Source organism: Tenrec ecaudatus, chromosome 16 (genome assembly GCF_050624435.1).
Source record: "Tenrec ecaudatus isolate mTenEca1 chromosome 16, mTenEca1.hap1, whole genome shotgun sequence".
NCBI lineage: Eukaryota > Metazoa > Chordata > Mammalia > Afrosoricida > Tenrecidae > Tenrec > Tenrec ecaudatus.
In genome coordinates, this window is record NC_134545.1 from 16,724,586 (window position 1) to 16,745,158 (window position 20,573).

At 56.9% G+C, this 20,573-nt stretch overlaps 1 protein-coding gene across 5 annotated transcripts in view; it reads left to right on the forward strand.

Moving 5' to 3' along the window:
- Positions 1-3,449: 3,449 nt before the first annotated feature.
- The window catches only part of TRPV4 (transient receptor potential cation channel subfamily V member 4), a 29,039-nt gene continuing 11,915 nt past the window's right edge, over positions 3,450-20,573 (forward strand). The window contains exons 1-7 of one of the 5 annotated variants that reach the window (XM_075533911.1): positions 3,476-3,555; positions 3,658-3,861; positions 7,893-8,065; positions 12,588-12,740; positions 14,003-14,143; positions 15,533-15,831; positions 18,619-18,798. In XM_075533911.1, coding sequence (XP_075390026.1) covers positions 3,476-3,555; positions 3,658-3,861; positions 7,893-8,065; positions 12,588-12,740; positions 14,003-14,143; positions 15,533-15,831; positions 18,619-18,798 — 1,230 coding nt within the window. Of the gene's footprint in view, positions 3,862-7,892; positions 8,066-12,587; positions 12,741-14,002; positions 14,144-15,532; positions 15,832-18,618; positions 18,799-20,573 lie in introns of all 5 variants that reach the window. The other 4 variants (XM_075533910.1, XM_075533913.1, XM_075533912.1 and 1 more) reach the window with 4 other exon arrangements.

The following is a 20,573-nucleotide window of genomic DNA, read 5'->3' on the forward strand; positions in this document are numbered from 1 at the left end:
AGGAAGCATATTCTGGGTGCCAGGAACAACCAGGCAGTGGCTGGGAGTGGGAGGAAATGACCCTCTGTGGTAGAAACGGTTAAGCCTGCCGCTGCCAACTGGAAGCTGGAGGTCCACCTCCACCCGATGCATGGCGGAAGAATGGCCTGGCAGACTGCTTTCAAATGAGCGACGAGCCATTGGAAACACGATGGGAGGATTCTACTCTGTCACTCAACGGGGTTGCTGTAAGCCATCAAGGGGTCCCCTTGAGGGCTATGCTGTTGGCTGCCTTCCCTGAGGGCCACATCTGTAGGTGCCCCTCCTACATGTCTCCTCACGTGCTGTCCACACTGGCAGCGCTCCACAGATGTGTCATGACCCCGTGATGGAGGAGCCCGGTGGGCATGGGCCCCTGGAGTAATGCCCCTGGGTTGGCTCAGCCCTGCCCAGACTTGCCCCCGGACTTAAGCGGCTTTTCTTCGTCACGTCATCAGGAGGATGGGATTTGAGAAGCCCGTGCCAGGGTTTCCATGAGATCAGCAGAGCCAGGAGCAGGGGTGATGCTGGCCCCTCTCCCAACCTTCTGCCCGGGCAAGGAGGGAGCTGGAGGCGGCCAGCCCCCTTCAAATCTGAGTTCTCAGAAGGACAGCGCTGCCTGACCCTGTGATTGGCTGTTCACTGGGTGGCATGGGTGGCTTGTACTTGGCCTTGAAGGTTCAAATGTGCCCAGGGGTGCGTGGGAAGAGAGGCCTGGAGAACCTTTTCTCTCCAGACCACGACTGAGCCCCCGTCCCCCCTGGGTCACCATGATTTGGATTAACATGGTGGCAGGGATTGGGATTTGTTTCCTCTGTGCCAGGCTTGATGGCACTGTCGGGTAAACACTGGACTCCTGACCACAGGGCGGCCGGTTCAAACCCACCAGTCTCACTGAGGGAGAAAGCTGAGCCTCGGAAGCCCTTTGTCGGGCCGTTGTGAGTTGGGGTCAACTCTATGGCAGGGGTGGGTTGGGCTACGAGTTAGGCCTCCAACCACCAGGTCAGCAGTTCAAAACCACCAGCACTCGCAGGAGAAAGATGAGGCTTTCTACTCCCATACAGAGAGAGGCCGTCTCAGGAGTCCCCAAGGGACAGCTCCACCCTGCCCTGTGAGTCGGCATCGACTTGCTGGCCATGAGTTTAGTTTGGACTTTTAATTCCTGGCTATGCCCCTGTGCCCAGCCCCCCAGCTTCACTGCTGTGTGCTGTCCAGTCGGTTCCGATGCATAGTAATCCAGGTGACAGTGTAGCACCGCCCCTGTAGATAGGGCTGCCTCCTCTGTGCGGACTGGGCTTTGCTGAAGCCTTGCTCCAGTGGGGTCGCAGGGTGGGTTTGAGCAGGTAATCTTCTAACTAGCAACTGAGTACTTCATCCCTCTACCAACCAACCAAAGAAACCAAACCCACTGCCATCGAGGTGATGCCGACTCAGCGTGACCCTAGAGGACAGGGTGGAACTGCCCCTGTGGGTTTCCGAGGCTGTAACCTTGTAGACTCTTTGCAGCCCAATGCGCATGCACTATGCTCCCGAGCACCCCGCTGTCGCGCCCCCACAGGGATCCTGAAATATTTGGGGGAGCGGACACACACTTGAATGGATTTCAGTTCTGCTCCTGCCCCGTCCCTCCCCACTGCCCTTCCCCAGCCGGCCCCCTGTGCACACCCTCGCCTCACTTTGTGCGTGGGAGGTTCCGCAGGATCAGCGCGATCTGAACAGGGCAGATTACTACAGCAGATCACGGAGTGGAGGATGGCGACATCAGTGCGTCATTGCCCAATGACGTCATCGCACCCCTACCAAACCACGGAGCATCCTGGCCCAGCCCAGTTGGGTCATAACCTTGACCCTTCCCGGCGGCCAGCATTGCTCTCGACCACACCTGGCCCACTGCCAGCCATCGTCGATGGGTGCACTGGTCAGATGGAAGCTTTACTCTGTTGTGAATGGGAAATGTCAGAGGGGTTTGCAGGGGAGTGGGGAGGCGGGGTCTTCGAGAAAGGGTTTGCATGCTGACAACAAACATTCGGAAAGCCGCTTAAACGAAGGCGTCTGAGACACGGACGTGTCTGTGCGTGGGTGTGCAACACACGCACACACACGCCCGCGTGCAGATCCGTCCCAGGCTCTGGGGCCTCTGTCCCCGATGCCCCTCTCCCCCTCCCCCCAGTCTGGCTTCAGCTTGGAATGTGTAATAACAGCCTACAGGGCAAATTGGAACAGGGCAGGCACTGCTTGCCCGACCACAGAGCACAGGGCCGGGCGTGGGGAGGAACTTGCCGCCGGGGTAGAAGAATGGCCTCATGCGCATGCGCAGGCCCGCAAGCGGGTGCACCCTCTGAGCTGGGGGTGCGGGTGGAGTATTGGGGACCTCTAGGAGCCTCTGGCTTTCTCCCCTGTGAAAATGGGAGTCTTAAGGCGCCCTGGTGGCATCGTGGTTACCTGTTGGGCGGGTAACCCAGAGGTCAGCAGTTCGAAAGCACCATCTGCTCTGAGGGCAAAAGATGAGGCTTTCTACTCCCCTACCCTGGAGTTACAGTCTGGAAAACCCACAGGGGCCAGTTTTAAGTTCTACCCCGCCCTGCAGTGTCACTGGGAGTCAGTCAATAGCCATGTGTTTTGGAGGGTTTTTTTGGCGGAAGGATCTCTGGGTGGTGCCAACAGTTAACACACACTGGTCTGATCACTACTAGGTTACAGGTTCAAGTCCATGTGTTGGCACTGGGGTTGGGGTGGTGGTGGTGGCGAAGCCTGGCAATTGACCTGGCTGAGAAGTTGGCCGGTGAGCACCGCCATGCCGCCTCTGTGCTTTGGAGGGGACTCCACAGCTACTGGTTTGGGGTTTTCTGTGGGCAGAGGAGTGGGCATGCCCCAGGGCTCATCATCCCGACCCCAGGGTCCACAGAAAGATGGGTGAGGGTTGTGCCCGAGAGGCCAAGTAGGGAGGTCCCCCACTGACTGCCCTTGGGGTAAAGGCAGAATGGGTGCTTCCTGTACACGGGGTATTGCATCCGTCGCCCTGGCATGTCTCTTCTCCCTGTGAACTCAGCATAGACAACGGTGCACAGCTGAGGAAGGCGAAGCTTAGCACATGGACTTGCCTGATGCCAGGCGTTTATGAAGCATGGAGCCTGGATTTGAACCCTGCTCTCGGTGGCCAGCAGTAGCCCAGGGTGCCTGGCTTGGGGCCCCAGGGAGACTCCAAGGCCCTGCTTCCTCCAGCTGGAGGCCTGGTGGGGGGAGCCGGCCATGAGGCAGGTCCCTTAAAGAGGCTCCTGTCACAGCTCTTGCTGGGGCCGGTGGCTGACCACATCTGGGAGTGGCCACCTCGGCCCTGTTATTACAACGGTGCCTTTGAAGCCTCCGGCGGCAGTGCTGTGTGCTCGGTGGGTCAGGACACTGCCTGACCACCTTGCTCTCTTGCAGGCTGAGTGGCGTGGACCCGGCGGTGGCCAGCATGGCAGAGCCCAGCGACAGCCCCCAAACGGGGCCTGGGGAGGCAGCAGAGTCCCCTGGGGACGAGAGCGGGACCCCCGGCGGGGAGGCCTTCCCCCTGTCCTCACTGGCCAACCTCTTTGAGGGGGAGGATGGCTCCTCCTCCCCATCGCTGACTGGTCCCAGCCGGCCTCCCGGGCCCCCCGACGGGCGGCAGAACCTGCGCATGAAGTTCCAGGGTGCCTTCCGCAAGGGGGTGCCCAACCCTATCGACCTGCTGGAGTCCACCCTGTATGAGGCCTCGGTGGTCCCCGGGCCCAAGAAGGCCCCCATGGACTCACTCTTCGACTACGGCACCTATCGTCACCACCCCAGCGACAACAAGCGATGGAGGAGGAAGGTCATCGAGTGAGTATTGCTGGGCGCTGGTCTCCTCCTCGGTGCAGAGCCCATGCATCCACACGCTCACCCATCTGTCCACGCATCAGTCTGTCCATCCATTCATCCACCCACCTGCCCACCCATCTGCCCGCCCATCCATCCATCCATCCATCCATCCATCCATCCATCCATCCATCCATCCATCCATCCTTCCTTCCTTCCATCCATCCATCCATCCATCCATCCATCCATCCATCCATCCATCCATCCATCCATCCATCCACTCATCCATCCATCCATCCATCCATCCATCCATCCATCCATCCACTCATCCACTTACCTACCCACCCATCTTTCATCCACCCATCTACCCATCCATCCATCCATCCATCCACTCACCACCTCCCTATTCACCCACCTATCCACCTACCTGCCCACACATCCATCCACCCACCCACTCATCCATCCATCTATTCATATATCTACCCACCCATCCATATATCCATCCATCCATCCATCCATCCATCCACTTACCTACCCACCCATCTGTCCATCCATCCATCTACCCATCCATCCATACACTCACCCACCTACCTATTCACCCATCTACCCACCTACACATCCATCCATCCATCTACCCATTCATTTACCATCCCATCCCTCCATTTATTCATCCATCCTCCATCTGCCCACTCTCCCACACATGTGTCTCACTGTTGTCCATCCATCCTTTCATGCCTTCATCTACCCACCCATTATACAACCATTTGTCTACTTATCCACCCACCTACTCATTTGTCCATTTATCCATTATCTTTCTGTCCATCCCTACTATCAAATCATCCATCTATCCATCATTTACTTATTCATTCATCTACAGACCCTGCCCTTCCACTTGTCCAATCCATCCAGTTACCCAATTTAAATATACATCCAGTCAGCCACTCAGTCACCATCTCTGCCCACCCACCCACTCATACAACCTCCCTTTCATTCATCCATCAGCCACTCTTCCAAACGTCTATCCATCCCCTCAGCTACCCACTGTGCCTGTTCACCCAGCTGGTCCGCTGTTTCTCATGCTGGCCATCATTTACTCACCCGCTCATCTGTTTCCACTCCGTCTTTCATTTAATCACTAGTGCCACCTGCCATCTACCCAGCGTCCTTGCTTCTTTCTGGCACCCAATTCTTTGCCCCGTTAGCTGCCCATCCGTGTGTTCATTCACCTGTTCACTGGCTCGTCCCTCAGTTGCTCACAAATACTTTTTACCTGGTGCCCATCCACTCATCCATCTCTCCTTTCGCCCGCCGCCAACCCAGCTACCCTCCCTCCGAGGTAATGCTCATTCCTGGGGCTTGGGGACAGCTGGGGACCCTCAGGCATCGAGGAGACTGGAGGAAGAGGAGGGTGAAGAGAAGGCCCGGGTGGGCTAGCAGAGTGTGGTCCTCCCAATGACAGGGAGCTTCCAACCGCAGACCCCCAGACTTGCTAGGCACTTGCCCCCGGCAATGGCATGTGTGAATATGTGTGGTTGTCTGTAAGCCCAGCCCCCCACGGTTGGAAGTCCACAATGATCCTGATAGCCATGGCCTGCGGACACCCTGCCTTGTGGGGTGGAGCCCCAGCCCTTGAGGAAATTCAAGGGCCATTTTCAGAGTGGGACTCAAATATCACAGTCACCTCCTGCAACTGTTCTTGCTGCACCAGGATGGAGCCAGATCCTCAGTGGGGTCCAGCCCTGCAGCTCCTGCTGTGCCCCACATGGACCCCTACTTGGGAACCAGCTGCTCCCTCATCCCCTCCTCAGAGGCCCCTGGGTGGAGTGGCGGTGGGTCTGGCGCCCCTCTCTGCCCCCTGCTGGTGACAGACTCATACTGCGCCCTCTGATGAAGCCAGCCTGTACACTTCCCTAGCCTGGGTAGGAGCTGCCCACCTTCTTGCTGCACCAAACCACGGGCTCATTGTTCTAAGGGTTATGGAGCATTTCCTGTGTTCCCGGGGCTCCGGGGTGAGCAGGGTCCTGCTCTTGGGGCACCGTCAGTTTGGAGGCCCGCTTGTTCAGCAAGTAAATAAATACAAATACACATTTGAGTGAGGACAGGTGCTGTGTGTGTGTGTGTTCGATCCCCAGAGGGCTTCCTGCAGGAAGCTGGCATTTAAGCCTAAACCCAAATCTCAGGCGTAAGAAGCGGAGCAGCCCTGCTCAGGAGAGAGGAGAAGGGAGAGAAAGACTGTTCTAGGGGAGGGAAGAGCTAGGGGAGGGAGGAGCGAGCACGTATGGTGTGTGAGGAACCCAGGAGGAAACTGAGACCCAGGGCAGTAAAGTGCCCACTGCCCGCACTCCCTCTGTGGAAAGGCCCTCCTCGGGGCTGGTGGAAGTTGGGGGGCTTGGTGTTTCCCCCTCGTCACCCTCAGACCCCCTTCTTTAGGCATTCACCACCCCCATCCCCAGGCACTAGAGCTTAAGGCTCCAGAGGGACCCTGAGGAACCACTGACTCAGCTGCTGAGGCTCCCAGAGACCCCAAAGGCCCTCCTCAGGGAATTTGGGGTGTGGGGACATATGTTCCTTTTTAGTTACTTGTTTTGAGGCAATGTTCAGGTTAAGTGGGGGCTGCCCTGGTGGCCTCACTGAGGCTCAGTCAGTCTCCTGGCCCCCACTGCTGATGCCAGGACCCCTTAGCAAGGGACCCCCGAGATGCAGAGATGGAGTGCGGGATCTGCTGCCCCCATGGTGAGGCGGATGCCGGCTCCCTCCCCCCGGGGCCCCAGTCTCTGAGCCCCTCCCCCTGCGGCCCCCATCCAGGCAGTGTGGTCCCCTCTCTTCCTCCTCTCTGGCCATCCAGGGATTTCACAGGAATCCCTGGGCGGTGCCAATGGTCAGGTACTTGAGGACTAGCTAAAAGGCTGTGCCCACCCAGGGTGCCGGAGAAGACAGGCCTGGTAACCTGCTCCGAAACCTCAGGAGCACTAAGGGGCTCATCCCAAGTACGGATCCACTCTGAGGCAGCTAACACCCATGCTCCTCTTACTGCACCGGACCATTTAAGTTAGGAAGGTGGACAGATGGAGAGGCAAGTGCAGGGGAGCGGGGACAGATGCTGGATGGGGGAAGGGAGAAGTGGACGGCTAGACGGATGGTGAATAGTCAGAGGGGTGGGTAGGTGGATGGATGGATGGATGTACCAGGCATGGGGATCCCAGGAGGGACCAAGACCTGGTCTTTTAGCGCCCCTGGTCCCACTCTCTCGGAACCTAGCCAAGACTAGCCAAGACTACGTGCCAATGACATCTGTGGCAGACCTGGGTCTCCAGGCCTTTCCCCAGCTTCTCTTGGCATCCGTCTCTCTCTCTCCTTTATCTGGACAGCCCAGTGTGGCATAAATGGTCACCACCCCTACTGGTGCCGCAGCAGAGGAGCCTGGCGATTGATTTCCATGAGCCATTCCTCGGTAACTCGTAGGGGGTGCCGGGGATCAGCATCGGTTTCCATGGTGCCGGGTTCGGCTCTTCTGTCTTTCTGTTCTTCCTTTCTCTGCTGCCTCCCTTCCACCACCTGTTTGTCCTCCACCTGGAGCTCGGCCTTTCCCCTGCGGGCCGGCCTACTCTGGGGGACGGGGCAAGCACGCAGTACAAGGGCCCCACCGAGCCAGGTGCCGAATCCCAGACCGAGTGCCTGGTCTCACTCGTCTCTGTCGTTGGACGGGAAATGCAGGAGGGTGTGATCGAATAAGCGAGGGAGGGACATTTGGTTTTTATCCAATCCCCCCCCCACTTGATTTTTCTGTCCTGTCTCCTTTCCAATTGTCTGGTGTATGGCAGGTGCTCAGTAAAGGGCACCTGGGTGGGTGAAGGGGATGGGGGCTGATGTGTTGGTCTGTCCACACCCAGCACCCCGAAGGCTCTAGGAACAGCCTGCTCGATAAATCATTCCCTAGTGTCTTGTGCTGCCCCCTTCCGCCACGTGCGCCCCCCTCGGGAGGGCTCCAGTCACCCCCCTCATCCCACAGACACCTAAGGCCAGGGACAGTGGTGTGTGCTTCTTATCCCCTCCAGGAAGCAGCCTCAGAGCCCCAAAGCGCCTGCGCCCCAGCCGCCCCCCATTCTCAAAGTCTTCAACCGGCCTATCCTCTTTGACATCGTGTCCCGGGGCTCCACCGCGGACCTGGACGGGCTGCTCCCCTTCCTGCTGAGCCACAAGAAGCGCCTGACTGACGAGGAGTTCCGGGGTGAGCCCCCCCGCCCAGGAGGGCACGGAGTGGGTGGACTGGCCTGAGTGGGAGGTGGGGGAGGACCTGACACTGGGGGCCCCTTCCCTCCCAGTGTCTTATTTGGGCCGGAAGAGCCCTGGATGGGGTCTCCTTTCGCACGTGAGTCAACCTCTCAGGACCTCAGTTTCCACCACTTCTCACTCACCCACTCAGTTACTTTCCCTCATTCACTCACCCAACCACACCCCCCTCTTACTCACTTGCACACTTTACTTATGAGAAGGTTAGCACATCGAGACTCCCTCCTCCATCCCTTAAGGGGTGTGTGTAGTAGCCATAGGGGCTGTTAATGCATTGGGCTGCTAACAGCAAGGTCGGCAGTTTGAAACCAGCAGCCGCTCAGAGGGAGGAAGATGAGGCTTTCTGCTCCCATGTAGAATGACAGTCTCGGAAACCCACATGGGGCAGTTCTCCCCTGCCCTCTAGGGTTGCTGTGAGTTGGCATCGACTCGCTGGCAGGGAGTTTGGTTTGGTTCTGTTTGATGGGGTCTCCAAGGAGTCCCCAGTTCTTTCTGAGCCATATTTGAAAACTAGGGGAGGGAACAGTCCTGGGGGCCTGGGAACCCCTGCTCTCCTTTCAAGGGGGGTCTCGGGAAGGCCCAGGAAACTGGGGTGTTTGTTTCCCCTTCCTGGGCTCGCTCCACCCTGCCCTAGCTCTGGGTACTCAGCCTTAGGACCAATTCTCCAGGCTGAAGCCCCCTCCCAGTGGCACTCTGCCCTCCAACCTGTCTGGATTCAAACACCCACCCTCAGGGTGCTAGCACCCTGCCCTGACTCGGGCCATCCCTGGGGAGTGTGGCTGGTAAGCTCCTTGACCCAAGCCAGCCTCTCCTATGGGCCAGGTGCCAGCTGGCCCACGAATAGTCAAAGGAGCCCCCAAATCAGTAACATTCAAGACTGGTGGCACCTGCTCTCAAAAGGGCCTGTCGCAGAAGGCCGCCTGTGACTGACTGGTAGCTCCGGCCAGAGGGCTCTCCCAGGCCAGGTGTCTTGTCATCAAAGGGAAGTCTTGTTATTGATTTATTTCTTACACAGGTTCCCTAAGTCAATTAAATGCCCAAACAGTCTGAGGTTTCTTTTATAAAGCAAACCTTTTATCAAATGGCTAAAACGCTGAATTTGGATAAAACAATAACATTTTGACGAACACCAAAACATGCACATAAAGAAACAATGCAGGTATTATGCCCACCACGAAGGCATCATGGTTCTTATAGAAAATATTCCTTCATGCTCTCTGGCCAGAAGAGCCGGCCTTGTTTGGGGTTCACGTTTGCAGTCTGGGGGCCATACCCCCCCTCCCCCTGTGAGAGTGTCGCAGTCACTGGGCGGCTAATCCCAATGGGAGACCACCCACCTGTGCTGTTGCCAGGCACCAGCGAGTGGGATCCGACTCAGAGGCCAGACATGGAGCAGGAGGAGAAAGCACCGCCACGTCCACGCCCTCCTCCTGATGCTTCTGACCTTCCCGTTCATGGTCGCTGCCACTGCTGCTCCGTCTCGTCCAGGGTCTTCCTCGTTTGCGCTGCCCCCTCTTGTTTACCCAGCGCGACGTCCTTCTCCGGACACTGCTCTCTCCCCATCACTGGTCCAAAGTACTGCTCCTCTGGAGCACGCTGCCTGTCCTTACTTCTTCCCAGATGTGTCAGTCTTTTGGGAAGCCAGGGCACGTCTGATCGCCCTCGTCAGCACCCACCCATCCTTCCGTCTCTCTTAGTCGGTGTCCAATGCTCCCATGCACAGTCCCGCCCCTGTTTAAGTCTGGTGACATGACCCCTGTTGGTCCCCATGGATTTATTAGGCAAAGGTTTGGGGGTACTTGTTGGGGTGGGGCGACCAGGACTGGCTGGGCTCACTGCAGTTTCTGGCTTCCCTTGGGAGTCCAGAATGCTTAGCCTGACCTGGAAGTCCCCTAGGCCATGTGTGTGTAAGCCAAGACCTCTTGTTGGGGTGCAGGGTCCCTGAAACGGTAGAGCATTGCGAGTGGAGTGGGGGGTGATATCGATGATAGACTTCTCACCTCCCTGTGAGAGACCCACGTTCAACTCCCGGCCTGTGCACCTCGCTCGTGTGCAGCCAGTGGCCCCCACCTGCCCCCCATGCTGTGATGTTCATCAGCCTGCCCCAGAACTAAGACAGACTAGGAAGAAAGGCCTGGTGAGCTGGGTCCAGAAACCAGTCAATGCAAACGGGACCCGCCTCCAGGGGGTTCATCATGGAGCTCCCTCCCCCCACTTCATGCGGTCCCTTCCATGATGCTGGGCCCAATTTTACATTCAACAGATATCGCGTGTTCTTTCTCAGAGAGAGCCCCCTGATGGTATACATGTCAGAACCCACAACATGGATGAATGGCTTTCTGACTGGAGTTCTAGGGGAAACCTGTCACCCGACACCCCACAAAGTTACACAGGCCCCAGTTTGTCAATTGCAACGCTAAGCCTCTTGCTCCAGCAGCGCCCCCCTCCTCCCCGTTGGAAGAGCCATTTTGCCACCTGGTGGTCAGACTGTGGAACCGCACCTCATTCCCAGGCTGGCAATCCCTGCCCGGAGGGTGTCCAGGTCTCTGGTTGTGGAGGACAAAGCCACGTGGGTCACTTGGTGTCATCTGTAGCTTGGAATTAGCCCCAGTGCCCAGTGTCTCCTTTCACTGATGTCTGTTCACACAGAACATGGGATTGGGCATCTAGTCTCGGGCGAGACTGAACAAGGGCCCCCCCAAAAACGTATCATCCAGTCCTGTGTGTGCCAGCAAGAAGCTGTGTGACCTTGTCAGGGAGATCTGGGAGAGCTTCCTGCAAGAGGTGGCCCTTGACGTGAGCTGCAGTTAACTGGGTGAAGGTGACAGGGAGGGAGCAGAGGGATAGTGGGTGTGGAGGTCTTTCGGCTCATCCTCACAGCTATGGTCTAAGGGGGCCGCTCCCGCTGCTTGAAGGGAGGCAGGAGACAGAGGGCGGCTGGACCGAGGTGGTGGCTGTGCAGGTTCAGAGCAGTGGATGGGCCGAAGACATCAGAGGTCAAATCCATGCTGGGAGGTCAGATGTGGGCATGATACCCAAGACCCCATCCTCTGAGAAGGGGACAAACGGGGAGCTAGAGGTGGGTATAGGAGGGAAAGACAAGGAGGTCACCATGAAGAGCTGCCTACTAGATCACTGAAAGTGCCGCGCCCTGCCAAAAGAATAAACAAGCCTGTCTCGGAGGAGGAAGTACAGCTAGCAAGGGTGGTGAGACGTTATCTGACCTGCTTTGGCCCTGTTATCAGGAGCCACCGGTCCCTGGGGAAGAACATCATGTTTGGTAAAGGGGCTGCTTCCACGAGACGGCCCGACACAGTGGCTGCAGCCCTGTGTTCATACACAAGTACCACCGTGAGGAGGCGCAGGACTGGGCGGGGCTTCCTTCTCTCCTACTCTGGGTGGCTGGGAGCCAGAGCCCCCTGGACAGCACCTCGCAACCAGAAAACAATTAGCACCTTGAGGCTGGGCCCTTGGCCAGAGTTGGGGCTCTCCTTCCCATGATGCAGATGCAACAGTCGAGTAGTCCTTTACTTCTTCTACCCGGGCTTTTGACTCTGGGTTGGGACACCAGCGGTGTGATGCAAAAGGAGGCTGGTCCAAGAAGCTGGAATTCCCATCTCCAAGAACCTTTCAAGTCCCCTCCTCCCGTGCCTGGATCTAAGGAAGGGGTTGCTTCAAAGGCACCCGCACAGAGGAATACCTACAACCCCCAAACCCAACCCATTGCCGGGGATGCGACTCGCCAAGGGGACACCAGGTTTTGCCAAGCAGGATGGTCTTGGCTGTCATTTTTATGGAAGCGGGTGGCCAGGCCTTACTTCCGTGGCACTGCCGGGTAGTTTTGGTCCACTCTTAGGTTAGTCGAGAGTTGCTGCCTGCGGGTCTTTAAAAAGAACTCTTGGGCGTCCTCTCGTGAATAGTCGTGGTTGTCCAACACTGTGAAGGTCATTAAAGAAAAACCAAACTCACTCCCATCCAGGAAATTCTGACTCAGAGTGACCCTACAGGGCAGAGAAGAGCTGCCCCTGTGGGCTTCTGGGCTGCCATCTTTTTGGGTGCAGGAAGCCTCATCTTTCTCCCTCTGAGTAGCTGCTGGGTTCGAACTGTTTACTCTGTGGTTAGCAGCCCAACAAGTAAGGTGAATGTGATTAGTACCACCTGAGAAATGGTTACACTTCTCTGTTATCTACATACTGTCGCATATCAGAATTGAGCTGTTGGCTAAAAGCACGTCTGCCCCCTGGGTTTCCTTGACCCTCTCAGTGCTCTGGGAGTCTGAAGAGCAGGGGAGCATCTCCACAGGGCAGATGGGGAAACTGAGGCTCAGAAAGGAGGTGAGACAGAGCCCTACCCAGATCCCCGGGCCCCAGCACCTTCCTTGCCCAGGGCTCTGTCACCTCCCACCCAGCAGTCCGGCATCGGGGGCCGAGCACTGTCTCACCCTGCGTGCCTGCCCCCAGAGCCATCCACGGGGAAGACCTGCCTGCCCAAGGCTCTGCTGAACATGAGCAACGGCCGGAACGACACCATCCCGCTGCTCCTGGACATCGCCGAGCGCACGGGAAACATGCGAGAATTCATCAACTCGCCTTTCCGGGATGTCTACTACCGAGGTGGGGCTGGGCTGGAGGGAGACCATGCTGAGTTGGGGTGGGTGGGGTGGGGTGCATGGCTGAGCCGAGGCTAGGGGAAGGCCTCCTGGCTGGGCTGGGGTGGTAGAGTGGGGGTATCTGGCTGGGATAGGGGCCTGGCTGGGCTGAGATTTCGGGGAATGTCAGGGCGCTACCCCAGCTTGTCTGGGAGTTGATAGGAACCTCTAGGGCTAACATGCACCCCAGAACTGATTGCTCATGGAGGAAGGCAGGAGGGCTGGGTGGGGTGAGGAACCCTAACTAGCCCTTCAACTTCAATATTCTGAGTCTCCACATGGAAGCTTCCAGGAGTCTGAGCTCCGAGTGAGCTGATGGTTCAGAAACCAAGAAGCAGCTCACTGCCCTCCAGTCGATGCCACTGACTCGTAGCAACCCTGTAGGACAGAGCGGAGCTGCCCCGATGGGATTTTGAGACTGTCCATCTTTATAGGAGCAGAAAGCCTCATCTTTCTCCCACGGAACAGCTGGTAGATTTGAACTTCTGACCTTGTAGCTAACAGCCCAGTGAAAACCCATTAAACCACCAGGGCTCCTGGGTTGTGGGCATGATGCTATGGTCCCGACACCCCAAGTGTCCATGGTCCTACCGGCAGTTCTCAGAGGTCCCCGCTCTCCGGCTCCAAGATCACACCCCAGTTCTTGATTCAGAGGCGCCGTGAACAGCAGTGAACTCCCGGATTCTTTGAAGTCAAGGTCGATGGATTGCATATCCGGGGGATGAATCTCAGTGTGAGCAGGCCTAGTCTGAAGGTCCTCACCTTTGTTATGTCTCAGGGCGATGTGACTTTGGGAGACACAGTCCCCACCCCATGTCCCACCCTGGTGGAGTAGTGGCTCCCCCTTTGGGCTGCTAACTGCAAGCTCAAGATTCAAAACCACCCGCTGATTCACGGGAGAAAGACCGGGCTCGCTACTTCCGGAAAGGGCTCAGAAACTCACAGGGGCAGTTCAACCCTGTCCTACAGGGTCGCTGTGAGTCGGCATCAACTCGGTGGCAGTGAGCTGGGTTTGGGAGTCTGAGATCCAGTAGGCAGGCCTCCCATGGTACATATGGTTGAGTCATCCACTACGAAGGGGAGGTTGGAGGTTCAACACCCTTCCCCCTACCCCCACCCTCGAGGCTCCTCGGCTTCCCCTGGGTCCCTGTGCCTTGGCAGCTCTGCAGTGCACACCCACACGGGGTGGGGGCGCCTGCTGCCGGCGACTGTGGCTGTGTCCCGCAGGTCAGACGGCCCTGCACATCGCCATCGAGCGCCGCTGCAAACACTACGTGGAGCTCCTCATTGCCCAGGGGGCCGACGTCCACGCCCAGGCCCGAGGACGCTTCTTCCAGCCCAAGGATGAGGGTGGCTACTTCTACTTCGGTGAGGAGGGGCCGGGGAGTACGGAGGGGAGACGCTGGGAGCGGGTAGCTGAAGGCGAATCGGCTGGCCTCCGGAGTCCAGACAACACCAGCAGAACCACCGGCTGCGCTTCTGTCATGCTCCCCAAGTTTAAGCTGTGAGGGAGGGGGTGCTGCTGGGCTCTCCCAGCTGGAGCGGTCCGCCTTCCCCACTTACCTCCCGTGTTTGACCTGTAACAAAGCTGATTAGGGCTTCTCTTGCATTTTAGCACCTGTAGTTCTTTTTGTTGCTAGCCTTTCTTTCCGGATCCCTGGTGGTATAGTGGTTGCACGTTGGTTTGCTAACTTCAAGGTCAGTGGTTTGAAACCACCAGCCACTCTGAGGGAGAGGCTCGCTACTCTGGCAGAGTTGTGGTCTCAGAAACCCCTAAGGAAGATCTGCCCTGTCCCAAAGGGTTGCTATGCAACGTCTGAGGTCAATGGCAGTGAGTTTACCTCTTCTCACCTACCTCCCCACCCTACCCCCCTCCCTGCCCCCCACCAGTTTTCTTTCTCCCTTGAGGTTCTGCCCTGGCTTCCATGATGCTAGTCTTGATTCTGAGAGGTAGAAGAGGGCTGGGGTTGGCAGGCCTTGACCACAGTTCCAGTTCGCTCTGGGGTGGGCTAGGACCTCGGGGTGGGGGAGGGCACATGGGCTCAGTGTGGGAAGCAGGAGATCTGGAAGCAGATGATAGCGCCTGGCTCTATCAGTCAGGATGTTTTGGTTCCAAACATTTATCATATTGTGGTTTGCTGAGAATCTAAGGTAGCTCCACCTGGTGGCCTAGTGGGTTAGTGTTGGCCTGCTAGCTGCAAGGTCAGCGGTTCAAATCCACCAGCAATCGCGCTGCAGAAAGATGAGGCTTTCTGCTCCCGTAAAGAGCGACAGTCTCAGAAACCCACAGGGGCAGTTCGACCCTGTCCTGTAGGGTCGCTGTGAGTTAGAATCGAGTCCATGACGGTGTGTGAGTTTTACGTTCTGTTTTGTTTGAGCATCTGCCTGGCAAAGCATGCCCCATTTTTCTGCACGAACAATTCTGTGGCATTTAGGACATTCTCTGAGATATGTGACCAGCCATCCCCACCTGATTTTTTGGGTTTTCAGTGGCTGAAGTTTTGGCCAGACCTTTCTTCCAAGGCACTCAGGGGCGGATTTGATTCAAGTCTGAGTGTATTCACAATACAGGCCACTCAGGGACACCTCCGGCCCCTCACATCTCCAAGCCATGCCCCAAATGGCCACCCAGTCCGTCACCCCCAGAAGTGATGTGCTCTGACTGTTGGGGGGGGCACATCCCTCCTGTGCCCGGGTCTCACTGAAGTCCCTGGGCATCCCAGCTACCCTGACGGCTGCCCTCCCCGCGACCCCCAGGTGAGCTGCCCCTGTCGCTGGCTGCATGCACCAACCAGCCCCACATCGTCAACTACCTGACGGAGAACCCCCACAAGAAGGCGGACATGCGGCGGCAGGACTCGCGCGGCAACACGGTGCTGCACGCGCTGGTGGCCATCGCCGACAACACCCGCGAGAACACCAAGTTTGTCACCAAGATGTACGACCTGCTGCTGCTCAAGTGCGCCCGCCTCTTCCCGGACAGCAACCTGGAGGCCGTGCTCAACAACGATGGCCTGTCGCCGCTCATGATGGCCGCCAAGACGGGCAAGATCGGGGTGAGCGCTGGGCACGGGGCGCGCGCTGGGCGCAGGGCACGCGCGCGCGCATCCACGCACGCACTCGGCGCTGCTGCCGCCTTCACGGTTATTAACAAACCCGCCCAGGACCCCTCACACCCCCTCTCAGGACCCTGGCTCAGCACCCGCCTTGCTGAGTGGCCTGAGGCAGTCTGTCCCCCACCCCCCTTCTCTGGGCCGCCCAGTATGGCTTCAAGCCGGCTTGCTCTGAGCTCTGCACTACTGACTCTCCCGCTGATGAATGGCTTGTCTCAGAGGGTGCCCGGTGCACTGTGGGAAGGAGCGGCAGTCTACTGAGATCACCCCCCCCCCCCCCCCCCTAGTTTTGGTAACAGGATGTCTCTATTCACACTGCTCAGTAGTCCCTGGCCGGGGGCTCCACCCCCCTCCCCCGCCAAGGACTGGCTCAGTGACGCCCCAGCCTGTGACTTCAGGGATCCCCCTTCCCCACCCTGTGCCACAGGGTTCTCTGCAAACTGGGGAGCATTAGAGTGCCCCTCCCAGGAGCGCTGCCATGGCAGCTGACAGGGGACCCGGGAAGAGCCCAGGTGGATGCGCACTTCAGATGACGCTCCGAAAATAAGGCAGGATTCGGGCTTGGCCCCGCTTCCTGAACCATCTCCGGCAGTTCACACCCTTGTCTGTGCCTCGCTTTCCCTGTGTGTCCAGCACAGATTGAAGACAAAGAGAACAACCCACCCAGACCCCACTCCGACTCATAGTGACCGATAGGACAGAAGGACGGAGTAGAGCTGCCCCGTGGGGCTTCCGGGGTCCTAAGTCCTTATGAAAACAGACTACCTCATCTCTCTCCTTCGGAGTGACCAGTAGGTTCGAACTACCAACCTGTCTGTTAGCAGCTGGACATTTAACCCATGGAGACATGAGGACACCCCCACCCCACCTCCGGCCACCCAAGTCCAAGATTGTTGTGGTGAGGTGCTGCCAGGTCACTAAGTGTCGATTCTGACTTTTGGACACACACCCCGTCCCTGCGCCGTCCTCACAGTTGTGATGTTTGATATTGTTGCAGCCACGGTGTTGCCCCGTCTTGGCGAGGGCCTTCCTCTTTTCACTGTCCCTCTAGTTTAGCAACTGTGACGCCCTTCTCCAGGGACTGGCCTCTCCTGCCGCATCCTACGTCTGTGCTTCCAGGGAGCATTCTGTCTGTCCCAGACCGCTGTGTTTGTTCACTCTTTGGGCGGTCCAGGAGATTTTTCAATCTTCGTCGCCAGCACCGTACTTCAAATGCACGCATCCCTCTTCTGTCCTCCTCATTCGCTGTCCCACGTTCACACGTGGGGGGCGATTGCAAACACCACGGCTCAGGGCGGGCGCTCCTCCGTGTTCAAAGTGACAGCCTCGTGCTCTTGACGCCTGAAAGAGGTCTTGTGCTGGCCGCAGGTTTACCCGACTGCCACTTCCACGAGCATCGTTGATGGTGGAGCCAGGCGAGATGAAATCCCGGACAGCTTCCATCTTTTGGCAAAGAGCGGGATGGGCTAAGAAGAAGGACTGACTAAGAGAATGATCGTGGACAGATTAGTAGGATTGAGTCAAGGGGTTCGGGGGTGCTCATGTGCCAAGCCAAAGGCTGGTGATTGGCATCCACTGGAGAAAGTGACCCAGGAGAAAGACCTGGTGGTCAGCTCTGGTGACCATCCCAGCCAAGAAACCCCTGTGGGGCAGCTCTTTTCTGCCCCGTGGGCCACTACGAGTCAGAATCCACTTGACAACCACAAGCGGGGCTCCTCCCTATTTCCGTTAAGTTAAAGGAGACACGGATGAAGATCATACGCTTTAGCTGAGTCCAAAATCCAGCTTCACCTGAGAGCTGGTGGCCCAGGTAACACCTGCCATCCATCTGGGCCTCCCTTCCCTCCAGGTGGTAAGAGTCAGGATCCGGCGAGGTCATGGGAGGACAGAGCCAGGGGTGCGGTAGGGGCTCAGGAAACACTCCAGCCCTCCATTCTCTGTTCCCTGGAGAGATGCCAGTGGGTGGCATGTCCCAGCCTCAGGTCCCACCAGTGTGGGGGCCTGAGAAGTGTGTGGGCACCCTTCCTCGCAGCTCCTGAATCCTCTTCCTCTCCGGCAGATTTTTCCTTTTTAAAAATCATTTTACTGAGTGCTCCAACAGCTCTTATCACAATCCATCCATCCAGTGTGTCAGCACATTTGTACATGTGTTGCCATCATCATTCTCAAAACATTTTCGTTCTACTTGAGCCCTTGGTATCAGCTTCTCAATTTTTCCCTCACGAACCCTTGGTAATTTATAAATTATTGTTATTTGTTTTTCATGTCTTACACTGACTGATGTCTCCCTTCACACACTTTTCTGTTGTCCATCCCCCTGGGCGGGGGTTATATGTAGATCATTGTGATTGGTTCCCCTTTTCTTCCCCACCTTCCCCCCTTCCCCTCCTGGTATTTCTACACTCATTATTGCTCCTGAGGGGTTTATCTGCCCTGGATTCCCTGTGTTTCCAGCTCTTACCTGTACCCGTGTACATGCTCTGATCTAGCCGGATTTATAAGGTAGAATTGGGGTCATGATAGTTGGTGGGGGGCAGGGAGGAAGCGTTAAAGAACTAGAGGAAAGTTGTATGTTTCATCATTGCTACACTGCACCCTAACTGGCTTGTCTCTTCCTTGTGACCCTTCTGTAAGGGCTTTGGGTCTCTACTCTGCACTCCCCCTCATTCACAATGATATATTTTGTTCCTGGTTTTTGACACCTGATTCCTGATCCCATGGTTCCGGCAGATCTTTCAGCACATCATCCGGCGGGAAGTGACCGATGAGGACACACGGCACCTGTCCCGCAAGTTCAAGGACTGGGCCTACGGGCCAGTGTACTCCTCACTCTACGACCTCTCCTCTTTGGACACGTGCGGGGAAGAGGCTTCTGTCCTGGAGATTCTGGTGTACAACAGCAAGATCGAGGTACGCTGGGGCCCTAGGGTGTGTGTGTGTGTGGCAGGTTTCCTTAGAAGCAGCCAACCCTCTGTGGGCTGAGGGCTGGAGAAGGTGCCCTCTGGGTGCCTGGAGCAGCATCACACAGCTGTGAAGCATGGGGGCTTTGGCAGAGACTCGGATTCTTGGACATCGCTGTTCATTATAGTACTGTTCCCAGTAGCCAACAGGTGGAAATCACGTACATGTTCCATCCACAGATGAATAGATGGGTTCACATGTGGTGCCCACACGCAGCGCACTACTGCTCAGCCCGAAAGACACAGGAAGTCCTGGTGTGTGCTGACTGGGACCCAGACGGGTGAAACTTGGGAACATTCTGCTGAGGAAAATAAGTCAAATGCCGTATAAGCTCAGTGATCGGAAAGAACAGGATAGGCAAAGGGAGAGGAGCCCTGGTGGCATGGTGGGTTACACATCGGGCTGCTAACCACAAGGTCAGCAGTTTGAAACCACCAGCCGCTCCGTGGGAGAAAAGGGGAGGGATTTTTGCTTCTGTAAAGATTGACAGCCTCGGAAACCCACAAGGGGAGGCTCTACTCTGTCCTAGAGGGTCACCATCATGGAATTGACTTGATGGCCATGAGTTATAGAGACCCAAATTGTGATCAGCAGGGGAGGGGAAGGAGAGAAAGATCCTTTTGAGGAAGCAGCAAGTTTCTGCTTACGGGGTTGGTAAATTTGACAGTGGTCAGGGGTGACGGTCGGAGCCCTGGTGGCGCAGTGGTTACGCGTTGGGCTGCTAACCGGAAGGTCTGCAGTTTGAAGCCACCAGCTGTTTCTCAGGAGAAGGATGAGGTTTTTCACTCTCAGAAAGAGTTCTCATCTCAGAAATGCCCAGGGCCAATTCTACCCTGTCCTAGATGGTTGACTAGAGAAACAAACCCAGAGACGCTGATATGTGTAAGAGGGAACTTTATATCAAAGAGCAGTTGTACATTAAGAAAACACCCCAGCCCAGTCCAGATCAAGTCCATAAGTCCGATATTACCCCATATGTCAATACTCTTTAGACTCACGCAGTCATGCAATGATGCTGAATGCAGGCAGATCACAGGCCAGTGGGTGGAAAGTCTTGTGGATCCAGTGGTGGTGGAAGCGTCTCAGCGCTGGGGCGGGTCTCAATGTGGTTCCTCCAGATCCAGGGCTCTGGCTCCATCAGGGTAGCCCCATGTGTCTTGTCAGCAGGAAGATGAAGCAGAGAGTGTCTCTCGCCTCCAGGGAGGAACACAAGAGTTCCCAGAATCCTCAGGAGAAGACCATGCCCACACGGAGGCCTCCTTGGCTGTGGCCTGATGGACAGACTAGACTCCACCCCCTTTGCAAGTTGACAGGAGATGATGCCGCAGTGGCATTGACTCGGGGGCAGTGAGTTGGTTTTGATGTTCAGAGGGGTGATGGTGGCCCAACAAGGTGAATACCACTGAGGACACGAAATGGTACGCCTGGAACATGCCGAGTCAGCAGAGCTTATGCTTCCTTGATCTGTATTTACAGTCATGCACGGAAAAAACAAAACAAACAAACAGCCCCAAACTCAATGCCGTCGAGTCGGTTCAGATTCTTAACGACCTTCTAGGACAGAGTAAAACCGCCCCTGTGCCCATCTTCATTGTTGGGTACCATCGAGGGGGCCCAGACTCATAGCCCCTCCCCGTACCCTGGAACATATCAACAGTGGTGAGGATGGCACCGGAAACACCCCCTGGCCCTGCGCCATCCTCGCCATTGATTCATGGTTGAGC